At 41.0% G+C, this 17,614-nt stretch overlaps 1 protein-coding gene across 1 annotated transcript in view; it reads left to right on the top strand.

The window, feature by feature from the left end:
• Positions 1 to 17,614, top strand: part of RELN (reelin) — a gene marked incomplete at its 5' end in the record, with an annotated part of 298,882 nt that overhangs the window by 70,478 nt on the left and 210,790 nt on the right. Inside the window, one exon of the mRNA XM_062580854.1 lies at positions 12,756 to 12,891. Coding sequence (XP_062436838.1) covers positions 12,756 to 12,891 — 136 coding nt within the window. The remainder of the gene's footprint in view (positions 1 to 12,755; positions 12,892 to 17,614) is intronic.

The raw sequence follows: 17,614 nt of genomic DNA, 5'->3' as shown, positions 1-17,614 counted from the left end.
AAGGACTCCTCATTTTCTGAACTGCTAATCTGCCTTGAACAACAACAACAACAAAAAAAATGTGAACAAGAGACCTAGAGATTTAGAGTCAATTTTTCCTTTTGTTACATCCTTTCCTATTGATTTTGTTATAGTGCAGAAGAATAATAAAGGGAGGAACTTCACCATAGGATTGCAGCTCCTTGGCATATTTTTCTTGGTAAGGGTAGATTAGCAGGTCAAAAAGCACAACCATGTTTTGATCTTCGTATTTTTAGCCTTCACTTTATATGCTAATAGCATTGCTGCTCCCTAGTATAAGTCCCTTGTGTGTTTGTTACTATGACTTACTGTATTTTTTAAACCCTTTTTAAAACTACAATAAAATCTTCCACCATTTATCCTCCTATAGTCACAGCTGGGTTTGTTTGTTTGAAGAAGCAAGTTTTCAGCTTAGCATTCATTCATGGACCTGAATTAAGCTTTAAGTTTAAACTCAATCGTCTGGTTCGAAGACCCACAAAAGCAGAAGCATTTAGGTTGCTTTGCTCCCACCAAAGCCCCCGGATGTCACACAGACATAGCTCTGAGCCCCAAAGTTCTCCTGCTTCTGCCATGTGTCTTGAAATGCAACTCAGACCTTTTAGAGATGATGACGTTCTTGTTTAGTCCTCTTGTTGCCATACCATTGGCTAAAGCTTTCTTCTTTCCAGCAAAGCTATGAGTTGGTTTGGAGAATACGTAGCTGAGGCCCCCTGCACCCTTCTTTGTCGTTATTTGTGTAGCAGACCTAGCTTCCACATGCAGGGCTGGATTAGCTGCTATCACATGCACATTGCCCAATCTTCAGAGGTGAATATAGTTTTTGGTTCAAAATTTCTTTCCTTCAGTGCTTTGTAACTAATTTTGAAATATATCTTGACTTACATTCTGCTTAGGAATGTGCAATGGTTGTACTGGTAACCCAGCTTCCTTATCAGCAGTAAGCCATAGCTAACCTGCAGTCTCAGAGCAAACTAGGACTGATGGAATGGAAATCTGAGCAGAAAAGAGGCTTTCTGTTGGTCAAGGGAGCTGTTGGGCTGTGGTGGATGACTCTAATGAGGAGGTTCTTCGGGGTCCGCGTTGGTTCCCCAGCAGCCCAGGGCAGATTTGCCATTGGCACTGGGCAGCCCCATGTGCACGTGGCTGCCCGTGCAGCCGACAGCAGCTCACAAAATAACCCATCGCCACGCTGGCGTGGTGTTGGCACGCCAGCGGGAGCGATTCCCGCGGCCCCCCGGCCGGGCAGCCCCGTGCCAGCCCTCGCCCATGCTGCCCCACACGTGCGATACACCTGCAACCAAGTGAGCCAAGCAGCAGCCCAGTCAGAGCGCTTTGAGGATAGTATTTTAAGATCCTATTTTGACATGAAATGACTCAAGATTAGCTTCTAAGAGTTAGTCATAAAGTGCTCTTTTGAGGACAAAGACTTCAATAACAACAGTCTTTCCACAAAATCTGTTTACATCGAGTGGCAGTTTACAAGAAGATTGCTGTTCTGGGCAGCTTGCTTTCATTTGCCTTTCTTACATCTGAGCTGGAATTGCTCTTGCATATTTGGGATTGATAATATTCTGTCTAGAAGAAGAAGGTTTCAGGCAGAGGAGTGAAATGCAGAATTACTTCTCTGCTTTCTTGCTACTCCTAACTGACAGTATGAGTTGTCAGATAGAAACAAAAGTGCAGCATTACAATCTTCTGTCTGTAGTATGTCTTAATACATACCATATGGCTGAGGAGTATTGCACCAGATAGATATGTGATTTTTTCTCGCTAGAGTTAAAAATAGTAATATGGAAGTGAATGAGTACTCATTTGCTCTCCCTCTACGCTTGCTGGCTATGATTATTCTTGCCTGGTTTGGTGTGTGAACTTTTGTGTTTAGATTTGTCTCCTAAAAGTTTTGCTGCTGTTCTTGTTAGCCTGCTAATTGCCTTCTGAGGAGTTTTCTTCTTAACGGGTAACATTCTGCTTGCAGTGGGCAGATACTCAAGCTCATGGGCATACTGCTCCTCTTCAGTAACCTACTTAATTAAATGCTCTCAACATCACAGTGCATGGTTGATTAGTGAGACAGATCTAGCATAAAGTTACCGAGTGTGATCAGTCCAGTTTTAAAATACAATAGGCAGCTAAATAGATTATTGGCGATTCACAAGGGAAAAAGAACAATAGCTGCCAGGTTTTGCAGGAATTGCCTTCCAGTAATCTGTTTTGTCTTGCAGTCATCATAGAAAAAGAAATTAAAGATGCATAAAGAGTTAAAGGAACTGTCTGGGTGTTCTTAGATAAGGGGATTTTTTTTCACTGGTAAAAATACTACAGATGTCAGCAAATCGTAGCTGGTACTTCTGCTTTGGTGATGAAAGAAAGTGTGAGAAATATGTAGTAGGAAAACATTTTGATTCTTAGACTTCAGAATTCAACTTCGTTCCAGCTGAGTATCAAAACTGCCACCTCTGCCTTGGCGAAAAATGGAGCTGATAGAGCCTGTTTGCGGTGGCATACCTCCACGGGTGACAGAAAGGGGATCCTGTGCGTAGCCAGCACTCGGTATTGCAGCCCTGCCGTGTCCTGCAGCGGGTCACTGCTGCCCTGGCAGCTCAGCACGAGTCTCAGCCCGCTCTCAAAGCCATGCTTGCTGTTGCCTCAGGCCTCTCACCTGCCTCCCATCCATGCTGTTTACACACGGACACACCTTTGAGTGTGCGTCTAAGGCATGCTTGTGCTTTAGCCCATGGCCAACCCTCGGTCACCACTTCTAGGTAGGTGCAGAGCACACCCAAGATCGTTCTCCTTAACGGAGTGTGGGTGCTTAAAGCACAATGCACAGCCCAGGCAAAAACAAGTCACTGGGCTCAGCATGCCCCATCCTGCACTTATCATCCTAGGGTAGATCCAGCCAGTGCTGCCGTGGCTGCGTTCCCGTGGCTGCTCCGACCACTGACGCTGTGCTGGGGTGCATCACAGCTCTCCCTTTCTGGGCCTATCCAAGGCACGAAAAGCATCGCTCTGCCGCTTTCAGGTGTTTTGCATGCAGAGTGGCAGTAGATCAGACTAAACTCACTGCCTGGCTTTCCATCCTGGAATATCACCAGCTTGGAGAGGACAGCCCGCTTGCTGCTTGAAGGCGTGCAAGCTGCCGGAGCTCTCCCGCAGTCCCTCCACCCCAGAGCGCGTTGCTGGGTGACCACACGCTCCAGCAAGCCCCTCATAACCCTCTTCTCAAAGTTGCAGACTTAAGGGAGGTTGTTTTGGTTTTTGCAGCAGCAAACTGTGAAGAATATAGAAAAGAAATGATCCTTTACTGCATTTTTAAACACTGTGAATGTAATAGATCTGCAGTTACAGAGGAGGCAAAATTAAGTTTTTGATGTAGTACATCAGAATATCTGTGGAATGTATATGCAGTGTAAAGAACTGTGCTCTCTTCCACTGATTAATGTGAACTGGCTTGTGATATTGTTTTTTTAAATAAGCAGTGTTGAATCTTAGCATAGTTTCAAAAAAAAGCTTCTGTGGACTGATAATTTCAGCTGAAATTCCTCCATTCAATCCACAAAACCCCATTTCCTCTCCCACTTCTCTCCTCGCCGGTAGTTTCTCAGTTAGCTTTATCTCTTTACACAGGCTGCCAATGTGGTGCATCACTTCTGACCATGGTGCCCACTAACTTGTAACTATTTCCGCAGCTTTTACAAAGGGAAACCAGTGTTGCAGCATGACTGAAGTAGACTACTGAACAAAATGTGTTTATCGCCTCATCCTACACCATGCAAAATCCTGTGCTTCTGAACAGAGTGTTACAGAAACTGCAAATAGTATTTACAAATTGAGCATGTTGTAGCAGTTGGCCATGTTTAAATGTATGAAAGTAAACAAAACCATATTCTGTTGTTGCCATAATTGGGTCCCCATCAGATCCAGAGCTCCTTTCCGTGTAGAAATGTTAGTAACTCAAGTTAATGGATGTTTTTATGAGATGCTCCTGCCCACCAAATCTCCCAAAGGCTCTGGGAATGGCCATACTGCAAGTCATTTTGGTGTCCCACCAGGTGAGACAGGGCAAAGGGAGACCTTACATAGCTGACCCAAACCAGGGATCAGCTGCTGAGGCTGCTGTACCCTGAGGCTTCAGGAGAGCAGAGAGAGAGAAAATCTGGAGCATATCTAGGACTACTTCTCTGAATAAACTTTACTAAGTTGCAGGATGAGTCCCAAACTATATCTTGTCAGCCAACAGCACTGGTTTAATTAAGCATATCTGCTAATCAGAATTTTCCAACTTTTTATAGTGTGTGTGCTGTGAGACACAGCTGGAGACAAGGAACACCTTTAATTAGAAACAGCTAGTAGTGATTTAAGTGAAAAAAGTTCATGTAAGGAGCTTTGGAGCATTCTGTGAAGGTGCTGTAGCCTTGGCTGGTGAAGTACACACAGTAGTTATTGTACGTTGTGCATACTTTTGAGTTGACTTTCAGATTGTTTGAGATAAGAATTGTGGAATAGGATAGAATAACTTGCTGAACAGAAACTCTCCAGAACAAGAAGTAATAAATGTTTGTAAATGGTAAATTCTCCAGCTGGAAAAAGATTTCCGTGGAATTCCCTCTGGTGCCATTATACCGATATCCTTATTGATTGATTTGACTGGACATAATTTGTTTTGAAGGAAACTATTAATTTTAAAACATGCAAGTTCACTGATTATGGCAATAACAGAGGTATAAAACATAATTAGAGGCAGTGCAAGTGTGAAGGAGATGCCTCGTACCAAGTCCATCCTTAAATGATTAAGCCAGTAATGAAGGCAAGTGCAAAATATGTCTCAGGGCAAAGGATGACATAGAGGAAACGTGTTACAAGGGGAACTGCTGCCAGAAACTATTAAATTAATTTAAAATAAATTAAAAAGAGGCTTAGGGCCTGGTAGGTAAAACCTTGAAGCCATTACCCGAATTAATCATACTAAAACATACACAAATCAAACAGGATTATTAGGAAGTGTCACCAAAGACAGCACAACCAGGGAACTTGTATTGTTAGTGTGCAAAGCACTCAGCAGAGCACAGCTAGAAGCTGGGGGGCTGGTATATATATATATTTTTTGAAGCTACTTTGGAAAGGGTACGTTAAAGACCCAGCCAGAATGCGTCTGTGCTGTAAATAAAGGTTACATTTTTATTGAGATATGCAGTTGTTTTCTATTTGTTGCACAGCAATGTTTTATGTGTTGTCACTTAACGTCAGTGAGCAGAAAGGTTTGGCTCATTCACGGATCCGAGTGAGTGGTCAGTGTGGTTTTCTCAGGTAAATCTGCCAGTTTGGAGTTTCACTTCTGCCAAAGTAAGTTCAGGGCAATTCCACTGGCTCACGTGCTGCCTGCGTGAATTGTCCCTGCTGCAAGGAGAAGAATGTGGTTACTGCTCACCCTGAGAACGAATCTGGTGGGAGCAGATGCCCGACACTGCAGCACAGTGGTCCTTTGTCACATTTGTCACTGATACAAAACCTATCAAATCTGATGTTTGACTGCTGGGAGACACACTAAAGTTTACAAAATAAAAGGATTTGGAATGATGCAGTATTTTCAGGGAGTCATACCAGAATTGCTCATATGGATGAGAGAGACTCATGAACCAAATATGATAATGAAGAAAAGAATAAGTGAATGCAAACCAAGGATAACTGCTTTCCTGAGAGAGAGGTAAACTGGAATACATTGCTAAATTAGACCTATGGAAAAGCTAGTACAGAATGAAGGTATCAGCCTTACAGGTTGCTATAAAGAAAGATATAAAAGTTGCTATTATAAAACATGTGCTGAGGCTGTTAGGGAACATTTAAAATACATTTTGTTTTTGGCTCAAGCCTTTAAAAGGAGACTTTTCTTCTGTATTTCAGCAGTGCAGTAGGTCATTAGCATTTTCTATTTGTATTACTGCTGGTCCCTGTTTACTGTTGCTAAACCTTCTTGCATTAGAGCATTTAGCACCATGTTGTTCTCAATGGAGCACTTAGACTTCGGCTGTAAATTGTCCTCTCATCCTTCCTGACAGTGAACACCCTCAAACCGCCAGCGCACTGGAGATCAGGCTCTCTCAACCCCCACTCCACAGAGGCATATCACAGGTTACACAAGGGGCTCATTCAGTGTCCTGGGGAATTATGCAAATGAAAGGGGATATTCTCCTCCCCGTGCACCAGAATTTCCATATGTGTAACTCCCGTAAGGTTTAATGAGACTGGCACTCATAAATCCCTGAGATGAAGTTATACCCCTAAGTGGGTTCTAACAAAGGGCTACTCAAAAGTTTTGATTGACAATCCCTTAAAAGTAGAACATTAAAGGAGAGATTAAGCAAAAAATGTTCTCTGTTTCAGAATAAATTTTATGAGTCTACACATTAAGGGTTCATCCTTGCAAATCTCTATTTCTAATGAACTGCTCACTTCAGTAAGTAATTAAAAAATGTGGACATAAAGCTCTGCTCTTGTTAGCATCTAAACATCCTAATCCAGTCTGCATCCTACTTGTATCCCAAACTTGAATGTAATTCAAACAGGAAGTTGCAATAGATTGTTGTTTCCGTAACTATGAAGAAAACACATTCAAATTTTATGTATGGAGCAAAAGGTTGTTAAACAAATACTTCCTGTCCCAAGTCTGAGTTCCTTGAGCACAGTTATAGCCCCACGGAGGTCAAATTGCTGTGGTCAAGCTTTAGGTGGCTCCTGACCACAAAAGGAGTTAAGGTTCCTAGTGATAGACTTCATTAAGTTGTTACATGCTTATTTGGTTTTTTTCTCCTGTTCCTGTTGGCCTGTAGATGGTATCTCCCCAACACTGTGTATGCTGAAAGGATCTATTCTGTGATCTAATATTTAATGATGAAGGAGTAATAACAGTAGTGAAACAATCACATGGCTTCAAGAAAAATAAAGGTGATTTATTTCTGGGTGGAAAAACGTATCTGACAGAATTGCTGGTCTTTTCTTTCTTCATAATATTTAATAATTTATCAAGCCATCCTGACCTTTAATTGATCACAAGGGCCGGCAAGTGCTTTAGCAGTCTGTTGTATTCTGTCAGACTAGATGTGTGTTTTTCCTGGGAAGCAGAATGTAATCATCCAGAAAAATCAATCAGCAACAGCATATTTTAGCTAGGTGAGTGCAATTCACTTAGGGCTAGATTCTGCAACTTTTCTTTGCTTTGAAAGGGACTAGAAATGAGTCTAACTGGCTACTAGCTTGAGTACAGATTAAAAATAAGCTTATAATTGTATATTTGTATTCATGTTTTAGAAACGAAAATAGGATGGCAGCCAACTCCAGATATGTCTTTACTCCTAGTAAAGAAATAAGGCAGATTACTGATGTTTTTCTTAAACATTTATTTGTATTAAAAAGTCAGGAAGAAACTCTTGTTTCTTTGCTACCACTACTTCTCTTCAGAATTTTAAGACTTGCATTTCAGAGGCGTTAAGAGGCTGATAATTTAAGGATATTTCTGCAATATTCTTCTAGCAACCCAAAAGAAACCATTCTTCACTCACTATAGCGTTCAGGGAAAACACATATTCAATTTTTTACATGTGTTTACAGGCAAAGGTCCTTTAAACATCCAAACAGACAAAGGTAGGTGCCTCGCTCTGGAAATGGGGTCTGCAAGCTGCAGCTCCAACAGCTCTTAAGTGCACTCGGCACCTATATACATTCAGTGAATAGATTTTAGCCTAAAATTTTCCCTAGGGCCTACACTTGGATTTCTGTGAGTTCTGGTCGGGACCTGCCTGACTCTGGTGCAATCTCTATTGCAGCCCAAATGGTGCAGAGAGGCAAGCAGCTTTCCCTTTATCTCCAGGAGGACCCCGATTCTGCAGGGGTGCTGGAGACCTGCCCCAGCCCTTCCTTTCCGAGGGCTTTACTCACAAGAGAGGCTCCTTGTCCTTAGCCGCTTGGCTTGTCCCAGATCTCCCGCGTCCTCACGTGAGAGTGAGGGCACCTGTCTATAAGATTAATCTTCAGTTTTGTAGAGAAGAAATGCTTCTGGGGAGAATGGACGGCGGGTACAAGATCTCTGCCCTAGTGAGAGCTCTAAAATTATATAAAAATATATTTAAAAAATTATTACTAAAAATATGGCTACCAGCATCTCTCTATTTTGAAAAAAGTGAACTCTCCTGCATGAGGAGAGTTCCCAGAAAAGGTTTCCTGATGTTGCTCAGGAGAAGCGAGGCTCTGATTCAACTGCGCTGGCCGCAGCATGGGATGTTCTGGCTCGACGCTGCTTCCTTTGCTGCCTGCCAGGTGCCCCTAGGCAGGACTGTGCTCATCCCGCAGGTTTGTGGATGACCCTTCCGAGAAGCTGGAGCCCGTGTGGGCCATGCAGGCCCCCAGCTCGGTTTCCTGAGGGAACAAGCTTCTGCTGGCACTAGGTACTTCATTTTTACATAAAATAAAATCTAATTTGAAGGTGTATGTTTCTGAGTAAATTTGCTGTTTACTGGTTAGGAATGATTTGGCCTTTACAGCTTTGTTTTCTTGGTATTTCATCAATATTTCATGTTTAGCATTTTTTTTTGTCACTCTTATTGATATCATTGAAAATGGAAACACAGAGCGGACAATCACTTTAGAGGCAGCAGAAAGAAAATGTGTTTGCTCATTTTACAGCTGTATTTAATCCTTTCCTTTGCTGTCATACTCAGCTCGTATAATAAATAACAAATAGTAGGTTACCTACCTACTGAGATTTTGCATTGATGAAGGGTTTGCCAAGGATCTTGACAGGCAAATGAGCTGCTTTTCTCAGGTTCTTGTTAGGATCCTGTTTTCTAAATAAGCAGCATTCACATGTGCAACTCAAGACTACTACATATCTACTTTTCTCTGCCTTGGAAGGTAGAAATGGATTCATATATCCATTATCTGTACCATTAGACCATTCCTGGAGTTCCTGTATTTAATCTAACTATTAACATAGCAATTCTTTGATTTGGTGACTATAAATAGTGCACTGACTAGGACTAAGCATATTTTTTATAGTTATGGAACTTTCCACAATAAAAACAGCTTCAGAGCAAAATCTTGAGGGGGGCTGAGTACATCTAGTTCCTCTCCCTGCAGAGCTGTTTGCAGGTACAAAGCATGTCTGGGGTTTGAATGATTATACTGGGACTCCTAAAGGCAGAGAAATTTTAGGGGATGGAGAAGCTAATATGTGCAGGTGTCTGAAACACCTCAGGATGATGAGTGCACGTTGTAAAAAACAAAAGAAGAGGAGTTCAGAGGGATGCTAAGGACTTCTTTGCACATAGCACATTTTAGAGCTGTGAATAGCAATTGTCACAAGCCTTTGAACATTTATACATTAAATAAATGCCCAGGAAACACTTGATTATTTGCAAAAGAGGTTGTACAATTTTATACCGACAGATCTTAAAATACTACCTTAAGATTGTTACCTTTTTAAATAATAACTTGAATGTGTATAATTGTGCTGAACAATAAGACATGGCAGGAGATACCATTAGACCAACGTGGACCTGAGCCACACACCTGAAAATTAGACATGCTCTGTAGCAGAAGTTGTCTGAGGTACCTACAAGACACATTTCTGTTCTGTATGTAATCAGGGTCGTTTTGTATTCAGTTTAGTTTTTTGCAGCAGCAGCTTGTTTCATATTTGCCTTAGTTTTTTATTTTTGTAATGCAAATGTTCTGTCTATGAGGCAGCTTGCATGGCAGGAGTGGGGAATGGAGGAGAAGGAAACTGATGCTTACTATAGCAGGGGAGTATAAACAGAGTAGAAACAAGAGGTGGAGAAAACATATTTTATTTTCAGTAGTTCTTAGCTGCAGTTGCGTTTCTCCATTTTTGGCATCTGTGTGATTTTTATGTTCCCCTTTTCAACATAAATTTTTTTCTTAGTTTTGGATATTAGTTTTTTTCTAATATAACTGTGTAATTCACTTATATTTCAGTATTTCATTTTCTTAAAATAATTTGATGACAATGAACTCCAAAATAGAGTTGATGTATCCAGTAAAGGTCCTGCCGATGAGGACTGATAGCTTTTAATGTAAAAATGATAATGAATGGATAAAATCAGAATTCTGAATATTCTCTGTGCAAGTCATTGACTACTTCTGTGAAAAATTGAATGAGTTGTTTTTCATTGTTAAGATTTTATTCTAGTCACTGTAAAGTTGTTCTTTTTTTAAACTGTGAATCAAAAGAAAAAGAAATTCTCCACAGATGTTATACGTGTTTGATGTATTAGACACATTTTTGCAGCCTACTGCCTGAAACCTAGGGAATTCATTAACTCACAAGTTGCTGCTGAGAGGGAAGTGGTCACATTTCCCAAGCTGGTGCCCCTGTCCCCTGCTGCACGGTGTGGCTGGGGTGGCCTTTTCCCTGCTCTGCGTTTGTGTGCCTCTGGAGAAGGTGGGATTCCTTCAAACTGAAGGGCTGTTCCTGGTTCTCCCCTGAGAGTCCCTGTCGTTTAATTAACCTACTGAAGTCTGTAGCTGGCTCTGCTTCACATTATATAGCCAGGGATGAAGATGGATGTGAGCTAGTGGTCTGTATTGGTCCCAAAGACCCAGTCCCACATCACTGAAGTAACTGGTTTTGGCACAGACTTCAAAGAGAGAAGGGCAAGACCCACAACACTAGGAAAAAAGCAACGTTACCGTCTTTCACTCTCAACAAAAGCAAAGTAGTTGTCTGATTACCACTGACCCTGTGACCGACTGGTGCTCTCTGGGCATACGTTTGGACACATCTGTCTCCACATAAGGCAGCAGGGTAGATCTCAGCAAAGAGAAGAGGGCAGAGAGCCTCAGGACCAGTCAAGCAGCTTGCCTTGAGGGTGTTAGTGCCATCCCTCCTGCCACGCCAGGCAAGAGAAGAAATCATCAATAGTAGTGAGGCTGCCAGGAGGTAACCAAATCTCACATGCGTCTAATGACTTGCAATAAACAGGACGAGTCAGTAAAATACCATATCCCTCAATTCCCCTACTGCTATGCTTCAGAGGAGCCTGCGCCTCTTCTCCATGGCCATCCCATCCCAACAGGCTGTAGGATCACTAGTATATTTACCGTTGTGAAAGTTAGAAAAGCTCATTTGTATGCTTCAGTGGTGAACTAATTGAAAATCCTGAGTTAGAAGGTTATGATCATTTGTAAAAGATACAGGCATCATTGCCATCACCCACTCCCTCCTGTCACCTCTGGGACAGGATTCACTGTGGCTCCATTTGTCAACAAAAATTGAAGCTGGTTTAGAATTTAATAGCCCTGAGGGTAAATAATATATCTAACCCTGAGCTGTATTCTGTGATTCTCACTAGAACATGAGTGGAATTTCAAATGTTGATCTATTTTGATCTATAACATGTGAAATGATTTGATTGCAAGGAAGCCCCCTCTCTGAACAGCATTGGTGGCACTGCAGTCCCTGGAGAGGCACGAGGTGGAGCAGCATGTTTATGTTAGAAGAGATTCGTCCACCTCCTTGGTGAAAATCTCTTGCTTGTAAATTCTTTCCACCTTTGGATCAGTGAAGGTTTAAGAAAAAGTGCTGCCTTTGCATTTCAGAAGAATTGCCATTAAAAACAGTGTTCAATGTTCTGAGAGGTAGATACAAGTTTTAGTTATCTATTTTTACTTGAACTGAAATAAATAAATACAAGAAATACCAACCAACATAAACTTTCTGAAATACAATCACATAACAATCAACAGGGACCTTTTTCACCATGTAGGTACCTGCTACCATACCTTCTTCTTTTTAATAATACTAGCAATGTTTTTAGACTATGTAAATGTTTTCTGAACTGAAGGGTTCACTATTTGAAGTAATTGGGTACATAGCATTTCCTTCTGATAGGTACATTAAAAAAAATTGTTTCAAAGGGTATAGTTTAATGTGCTAAGATTAAATGTGTAATAATTAACCTGAGTAAGATTCAATCCTAAAGTTATTAAACATTTGTACTTACTTGTAGGAAACTGCAGAGGAGCTCTGGGAGGGGTGAACGTTGCCATCTGATGTTGTTGCTTTGTTTAAAAGCTATGGTTCTTTTATCTAATGATGAACTACAGTATATTCCAGAGAGAGTGATTAGTAGAAGACATCCATATTTACCCATGTATTAAAGACTGTTTCAAAAAAATTTGAGGAAATATATATATTGGTAAAACTGGTTGAAAGCTGCTGCTTTTATTTTAGATCAGAAGAAGGGTTCATGAATCCAACGGTCATCTGCTTTTTTCCAAGTAGATGTGTCTGTCTAATAAAAGATAATATCTTCTCCGTAAGCTTTATTTTGCTTATTGAAGCATAGTGCTTTTTCTTTTACTTTTACTTTATTTTAGATCTGCAATGTTTACAAACCAGTTAATGGAAAAACATGGTTATACAGCAGCTGCAGTCCAGGTTCATCTTTTAAAAATGCAAATAATTCCTTCGGTATTAGTTTCATGAAAAATACTGATAGTAAATTTGTTGAGCCAAAGTCAGCCTTGGCTCAAGCAAAGGCTGGCTCCAGTGTTTTCACTGGCATTTATTCTAATTACATGATGACATACTCTTTTTTTTCTTTTTCATTCTATGTTGTCGTGATTAAATACATGTTAAGGATCTTACTCTGCCTGCTGGAACCTTGCAATGAGCCATTAACGTGTTACTGTTTATCTTCCCTGTGTCTTTCTCATAGGAATTATGTCTGACCACCAGTTTGGAAATCAGTTCATGTGCAGTGTGGTTGCGTCACACGTGAGCCATCTCCCGACTACCAACCTCAGTTTTGTCTGGATCGCTCCACCTGCGGGGACGGGCTGTGTGAACTTCATGTACGTATACACAATGAGTAGGGGCCTGCGTCGGTCAGGGGCTCGGGAAAATAACCACTCTGGAAATAACAAAATGATCTGCTTGCACTGTGACCTTATATCTGGATCAAGGAGTCAATCCTGCAAATGTAGGCTTTAACAAGAACAAGAGTCTTGTGTTCTTCCTGGATGATGAGTTTCTGTGTGTATTAGGGCATTTTGCTTAAAATATGTAAAAACGAGATAATATTTTAGAGTATAGCGTACCATCAGAAACATAATGTATGAGTGCATCAGGATTTGAAAGCCTAGCATTTGAGTATATATTGATTCTTCTTAGTTATTAATCATATTATTGATTCTTTGCATGTGTATCACATTTGCATTGCTTCTTTTTTATCTTTTGCATTCAGTATGAGATAGAACCACACAGGTTCTTTTGATGTTACTTAGATTGTAAACCTCGACATAAAATGCAAGAAATCTGTCAAACTCAAGTAGCAATTTTAACTTCTGCTTAATGCAGCTAGCTTATTATCTGAAAAAACAGACGATATTCTTATTACAGGTGAGTTTTTCCAGTGACTTGTTTTAAAGCTCTATGTATTATTTGATAATTCATATATTAAATGCCAACAAAATAGTATAGCTAACATGAATTATTAGCCATACTGTATTTGATACTTTATACTGTTACTATTTTTTACTTTAAAATGTTTTCTAAACATTTTTTCTGAAATTTTGGTAAATAAGGTGTGAGAGAGAAAATAGATCTAGAGCAGAACTGAAAATAGAAAATATTTCAGGCTCAACTCATTCATACAATAGAATTCAAATTGCTCCATAGATAGATGAATAATAGCAACGTTTTAGAGTGTGAGACTTTTGATGTCTTTCTGTTACTGTTCAGTTTGTCAAAACAAATCCTGCTCTGAGTGAGTGTTATTTCCTTTCTATCCATACTGGGAGACTGCAGGTAACAGCGTCCCACGTAATAAATATAATAATAAATAATTATATAATAATAAAGTTGTTGTATTGTTTAATATATTGCAAAAAGGAAAAAGTAGGTGACTGACTTGTTTGAGAACCTAAATTGCGGATGGTGAATGTAATAACTACTCATAAGTTGATCTCTGTCTTTAATATCTCCCTTTTGTATCTAATCCATGTTGTTTCCTGTTCCATCCCTACGCATTATTGAGACAAAAGTGTCAAGACATTTTCATTTCCAGCCCTCTTTTTCATCTTAAATCTCAAATGGAAACTGAAGAAAAATTGGTTCTGAGTGGTAACAGACTTTTGAGAACGTATTGGTTCCTCATTGACTTCTACAATGTACCCAGAGAAGGTGTTTATAGTATTTAAGATTCCCATTCACTATCTGACAAAAGCCAGTGCTGAGGGAACTTTTTTACTGTTTTACTTAACGTCTATGTCAGAAAGATTAGCCTCATAAAATACTTGTATATATCCCAATGAAATCAGTCAACTACATTTTTTCTCTAAAAAATCTGTGAATTTTATACTTCCTTCAATTCCTCTCCGATTTCCTTAGTTGATCAAGTTGTAGAAGATAGGTTTTGTACCTTGAACTGAGAAAAATGGCAAATGAGAATGAGACCTGTGTCTTCTCTTCATACTCGCTCCCTCTTTCTCAGGTGTTTGTTTTACCCCTGTACTGAAGAAATAATTGTTGGTCCCATCTTGCATAGTGACTGTGAACATATTTATATAAAATCCAACCTTTCATTGCAAATGTTGAAGGTATTTTTTAAACAGTTATTCGTTTCCGTCTAGCCAATTTTTTGTCCATATTCTGCTTGTTCCCATTCAAGGAGAGCTGAAGCACTGTTACTGCATATTCACATTTAAGTAAAATTAGCGAGATATTTTGTACAGCACTGAGTGCTTGCCTATCTCTGCTTCCACTGAAATCAATGGAAGATTCATCACTGGCTTCAGCGGAAACAGAATTAGGTCAGCACTGAGCAGTTTTAGAAATCCAGCCTTTAATTCCTTGTTTGTATCAGCAATAACGTGTAATTACCGCCTCGTCGCACACAGTGCTTATTGCACCGTCGGTAAAGTTTTTAGCTGGATTGCAGTCTACAGAACTATACATCTGAAACCTGAATTTACACCTGACTACGTGATTTGCAGCGTGGCTGTAAACGTAAGCACGTCAGTAGTCTGGGTGCAGAGCCACCAAAAGCGTCTTTCCTTGCTACTGCTGGAGCTGGAAGGGTTGAGCGCCCTGAGCCCTGCGCCGAGGGCACGGGCGAGCGCGGGAGCACCCGGGGGCCCAGCCCAGCGGTCCCCGTGGCTTGGCAGAGCGCCTCGCCGCGTGGTATGAGTGGGCTCCGTGGGTGATACCGGTTTGTCTTTGAAGGGAGAGCAAAATGATGCAGCTTAGATCAGTCTGGTGTCATGTAGGACAACTGCAGGCAAGAACGGATGGGCTGAGCACCCCTGAGGTCGGGTTTGCTCTAGGATTATACCTGACTCCAAGACTTCCGGGGAAATGTGGTCATCAGTTGAAGCAGGAATTGAAGGGAGGAGAAAAACATTTTAGCATTAATCCTCCTTCCCATTTTTAATTCAGCTGCCTGTGCTTTGTTGCCTCAACTACTTCCCATTTTTAATTCAGCTGCCTGTGCTTTCTTGCCTCAACTACTGTTTCCCATGCCTACTAAATCACAAGTTGAACAAAGCTATTTATTTTTTTGTGTAGTGTTAATCTGCATGCCTTACACAATTCTTTCACTTTGAGGCTTTCAGAGAGTTGGCTCTGCCTTGTTCACCTCCTTTTGCTCCTCTACAGCAAGTAGTTAACATAAAAATGATTTTTTAATGCTTGACCCTGACTTTAACTGCTCAACTATTTTAGATTTAATATGAATTAAAAATATGTGCAAATAGCAATACAATTTTTAATACATTTAATATGTACTAAAATATTTGAATGGTAATTCACAGGCTCTGTCAACAGTGCAGCAAAGGTGAAAACTTCCTATGCTGTTGCCAATACATCTGCGATTCAGATCAGCTCATTAGTCTTTGACCTCTTTAGGGACAGATAATAAGGTTATTAATTAGGGCCAGCATTGGAGGTGGGATTTTTGAAATGTTGACACTTTTCCCTGGACGTTTCTGAGCAAGCAACTTGACAAAAGTCACCAGATGAATCTCCAACAGGATGTTGCACAACTTTTATTAACTGCACTATTGGCTTCAATTGGGAGTACAAACTACAAATATGCAAGAAAAAAGAAATGTTGAAAGCTCAGGTTAGGGTCATTCATGCTTAAATTAATGACAGTGAAATTATTGTAGTATATTTATTTTAATGTAGATGGCCATCTTACATGCCAGGGTTGAGTTTCAGTGATAAAAGTGTAGAGCTGGAATATTTTGCTATTTTCATTTTTCTAAATAATGTATTGAAATATTATTTATTATATTATTGAGCCTTTTCCATTTGCAACAGAGATTATCACACCTTAATCCCAACCAATTAAGTCTATCAGGAGGATATTTATTGCTAACATGCCTAAACATAAAGGCTTGGGACTGTGAATTGCAAGGTTACATTTAGTTATTAAAACAGGTTTGGCTATTGCTTCAATCTCTGATAACCCCAAGTAACTCAATAGAAATTGAAGTTTACACTTTGCAGTACCAGTGTGAAAGAAAAGCACGATTTTCATAGGAAAGTCATGAGTCTATAGCTGTCATGGGCAAAATTCCCTTGAACTTCATCCACGCTCTTCGGCATGCTCAGTCCTGCAAGGCGCGGAGCCCCTAAGGAGCAGCGTTGATGTGAGCACGTTGTTGGTCAGTCCTCCACAACCACTCTTGTGCTCCTGTGTAGCCGACCAAACGTGGCAAAGATGTTGGGATATCAGGATAGTACGTTTCATAAAGATCTGTGGCCAGGGGGAGAAAGGCTGCTGTACCAGTAACCCGGAGTGTTCCCAGGAACGGTCCTGGGTCCTGGAGCATGACTGTGTATGCCAATAAATTTCCAGAAACTATGCTGGCATAAATTTGGCTCTTTCCAGCTAGCAGCTCTCTAGGCCCTTCCCAGGCACGACTATGGAGGAGCTGGATGTTCCCCGGCTGTTCGCAGGGAGCGCTTTGCGAGCAGCCCTGGCCAGTGGGGAGGACCGTTCACTGGCAGGGACATGGGTAATTCAACGCAGCTGGTGTCAGCGCCCAGGACAGCTCCTGGCCACGTGTAACTTGCTAAGATAGGCAGCGGTGGACACCCCAAGCATCGCTGGTGCAGAGGACAAGGAGGGTTAGATGAGCTTTCATCCTCTGGGAGGGGACTGGGGCAGGCGGCAGGGACGGACAGGAGAAGGGACGGGGGGCAGGGTCCTGCCCCGTGCTCAGGGCTCCTGGGAGGGAGGTGGGGAAGGGAGGTGCAGGGACGTGGGAAACTGGTGTTCACACTTCATGCCACAACTCGCTAGCTCAGCACTCTGGTTTCTTATCCCCTGCGCTTCACTCTGCAATCCCTCTCCGCAGTTTCCCTGGGAAAGGCGTAGCACGCAGCCTGGGCTTCATCGGAAAAAGTGCTGGAGCTTCTATGCCAGACCAGGCAATGACCTTTCTTCACATGGGCCATATGCAAATTGTTGCTTAGTCTCTTTTTTTATCCAAGTTCCTTCTATAACTAATAAATAATAAATATTTAGAAGATCTTTTATAAAATATCTTTCAAGAGAATAACAGACAG

This window comes from Rhea pennata, chromosome 1 (assembly GCF_028389875.1).
Source record: "Rhea pennata isolate bPtePen1 chromosome 1, bPtePen1.pri, whole genome shotgun sequence".
Lineage (NCBI taxonomy): Eukaryota > Metazoa > Chordata > Aves > Rheiformes > Rheidae > Rhea > Rhea pennata.
This window is presented reverse-complemented; position numbering and strand designations above follow the sequence as displayed.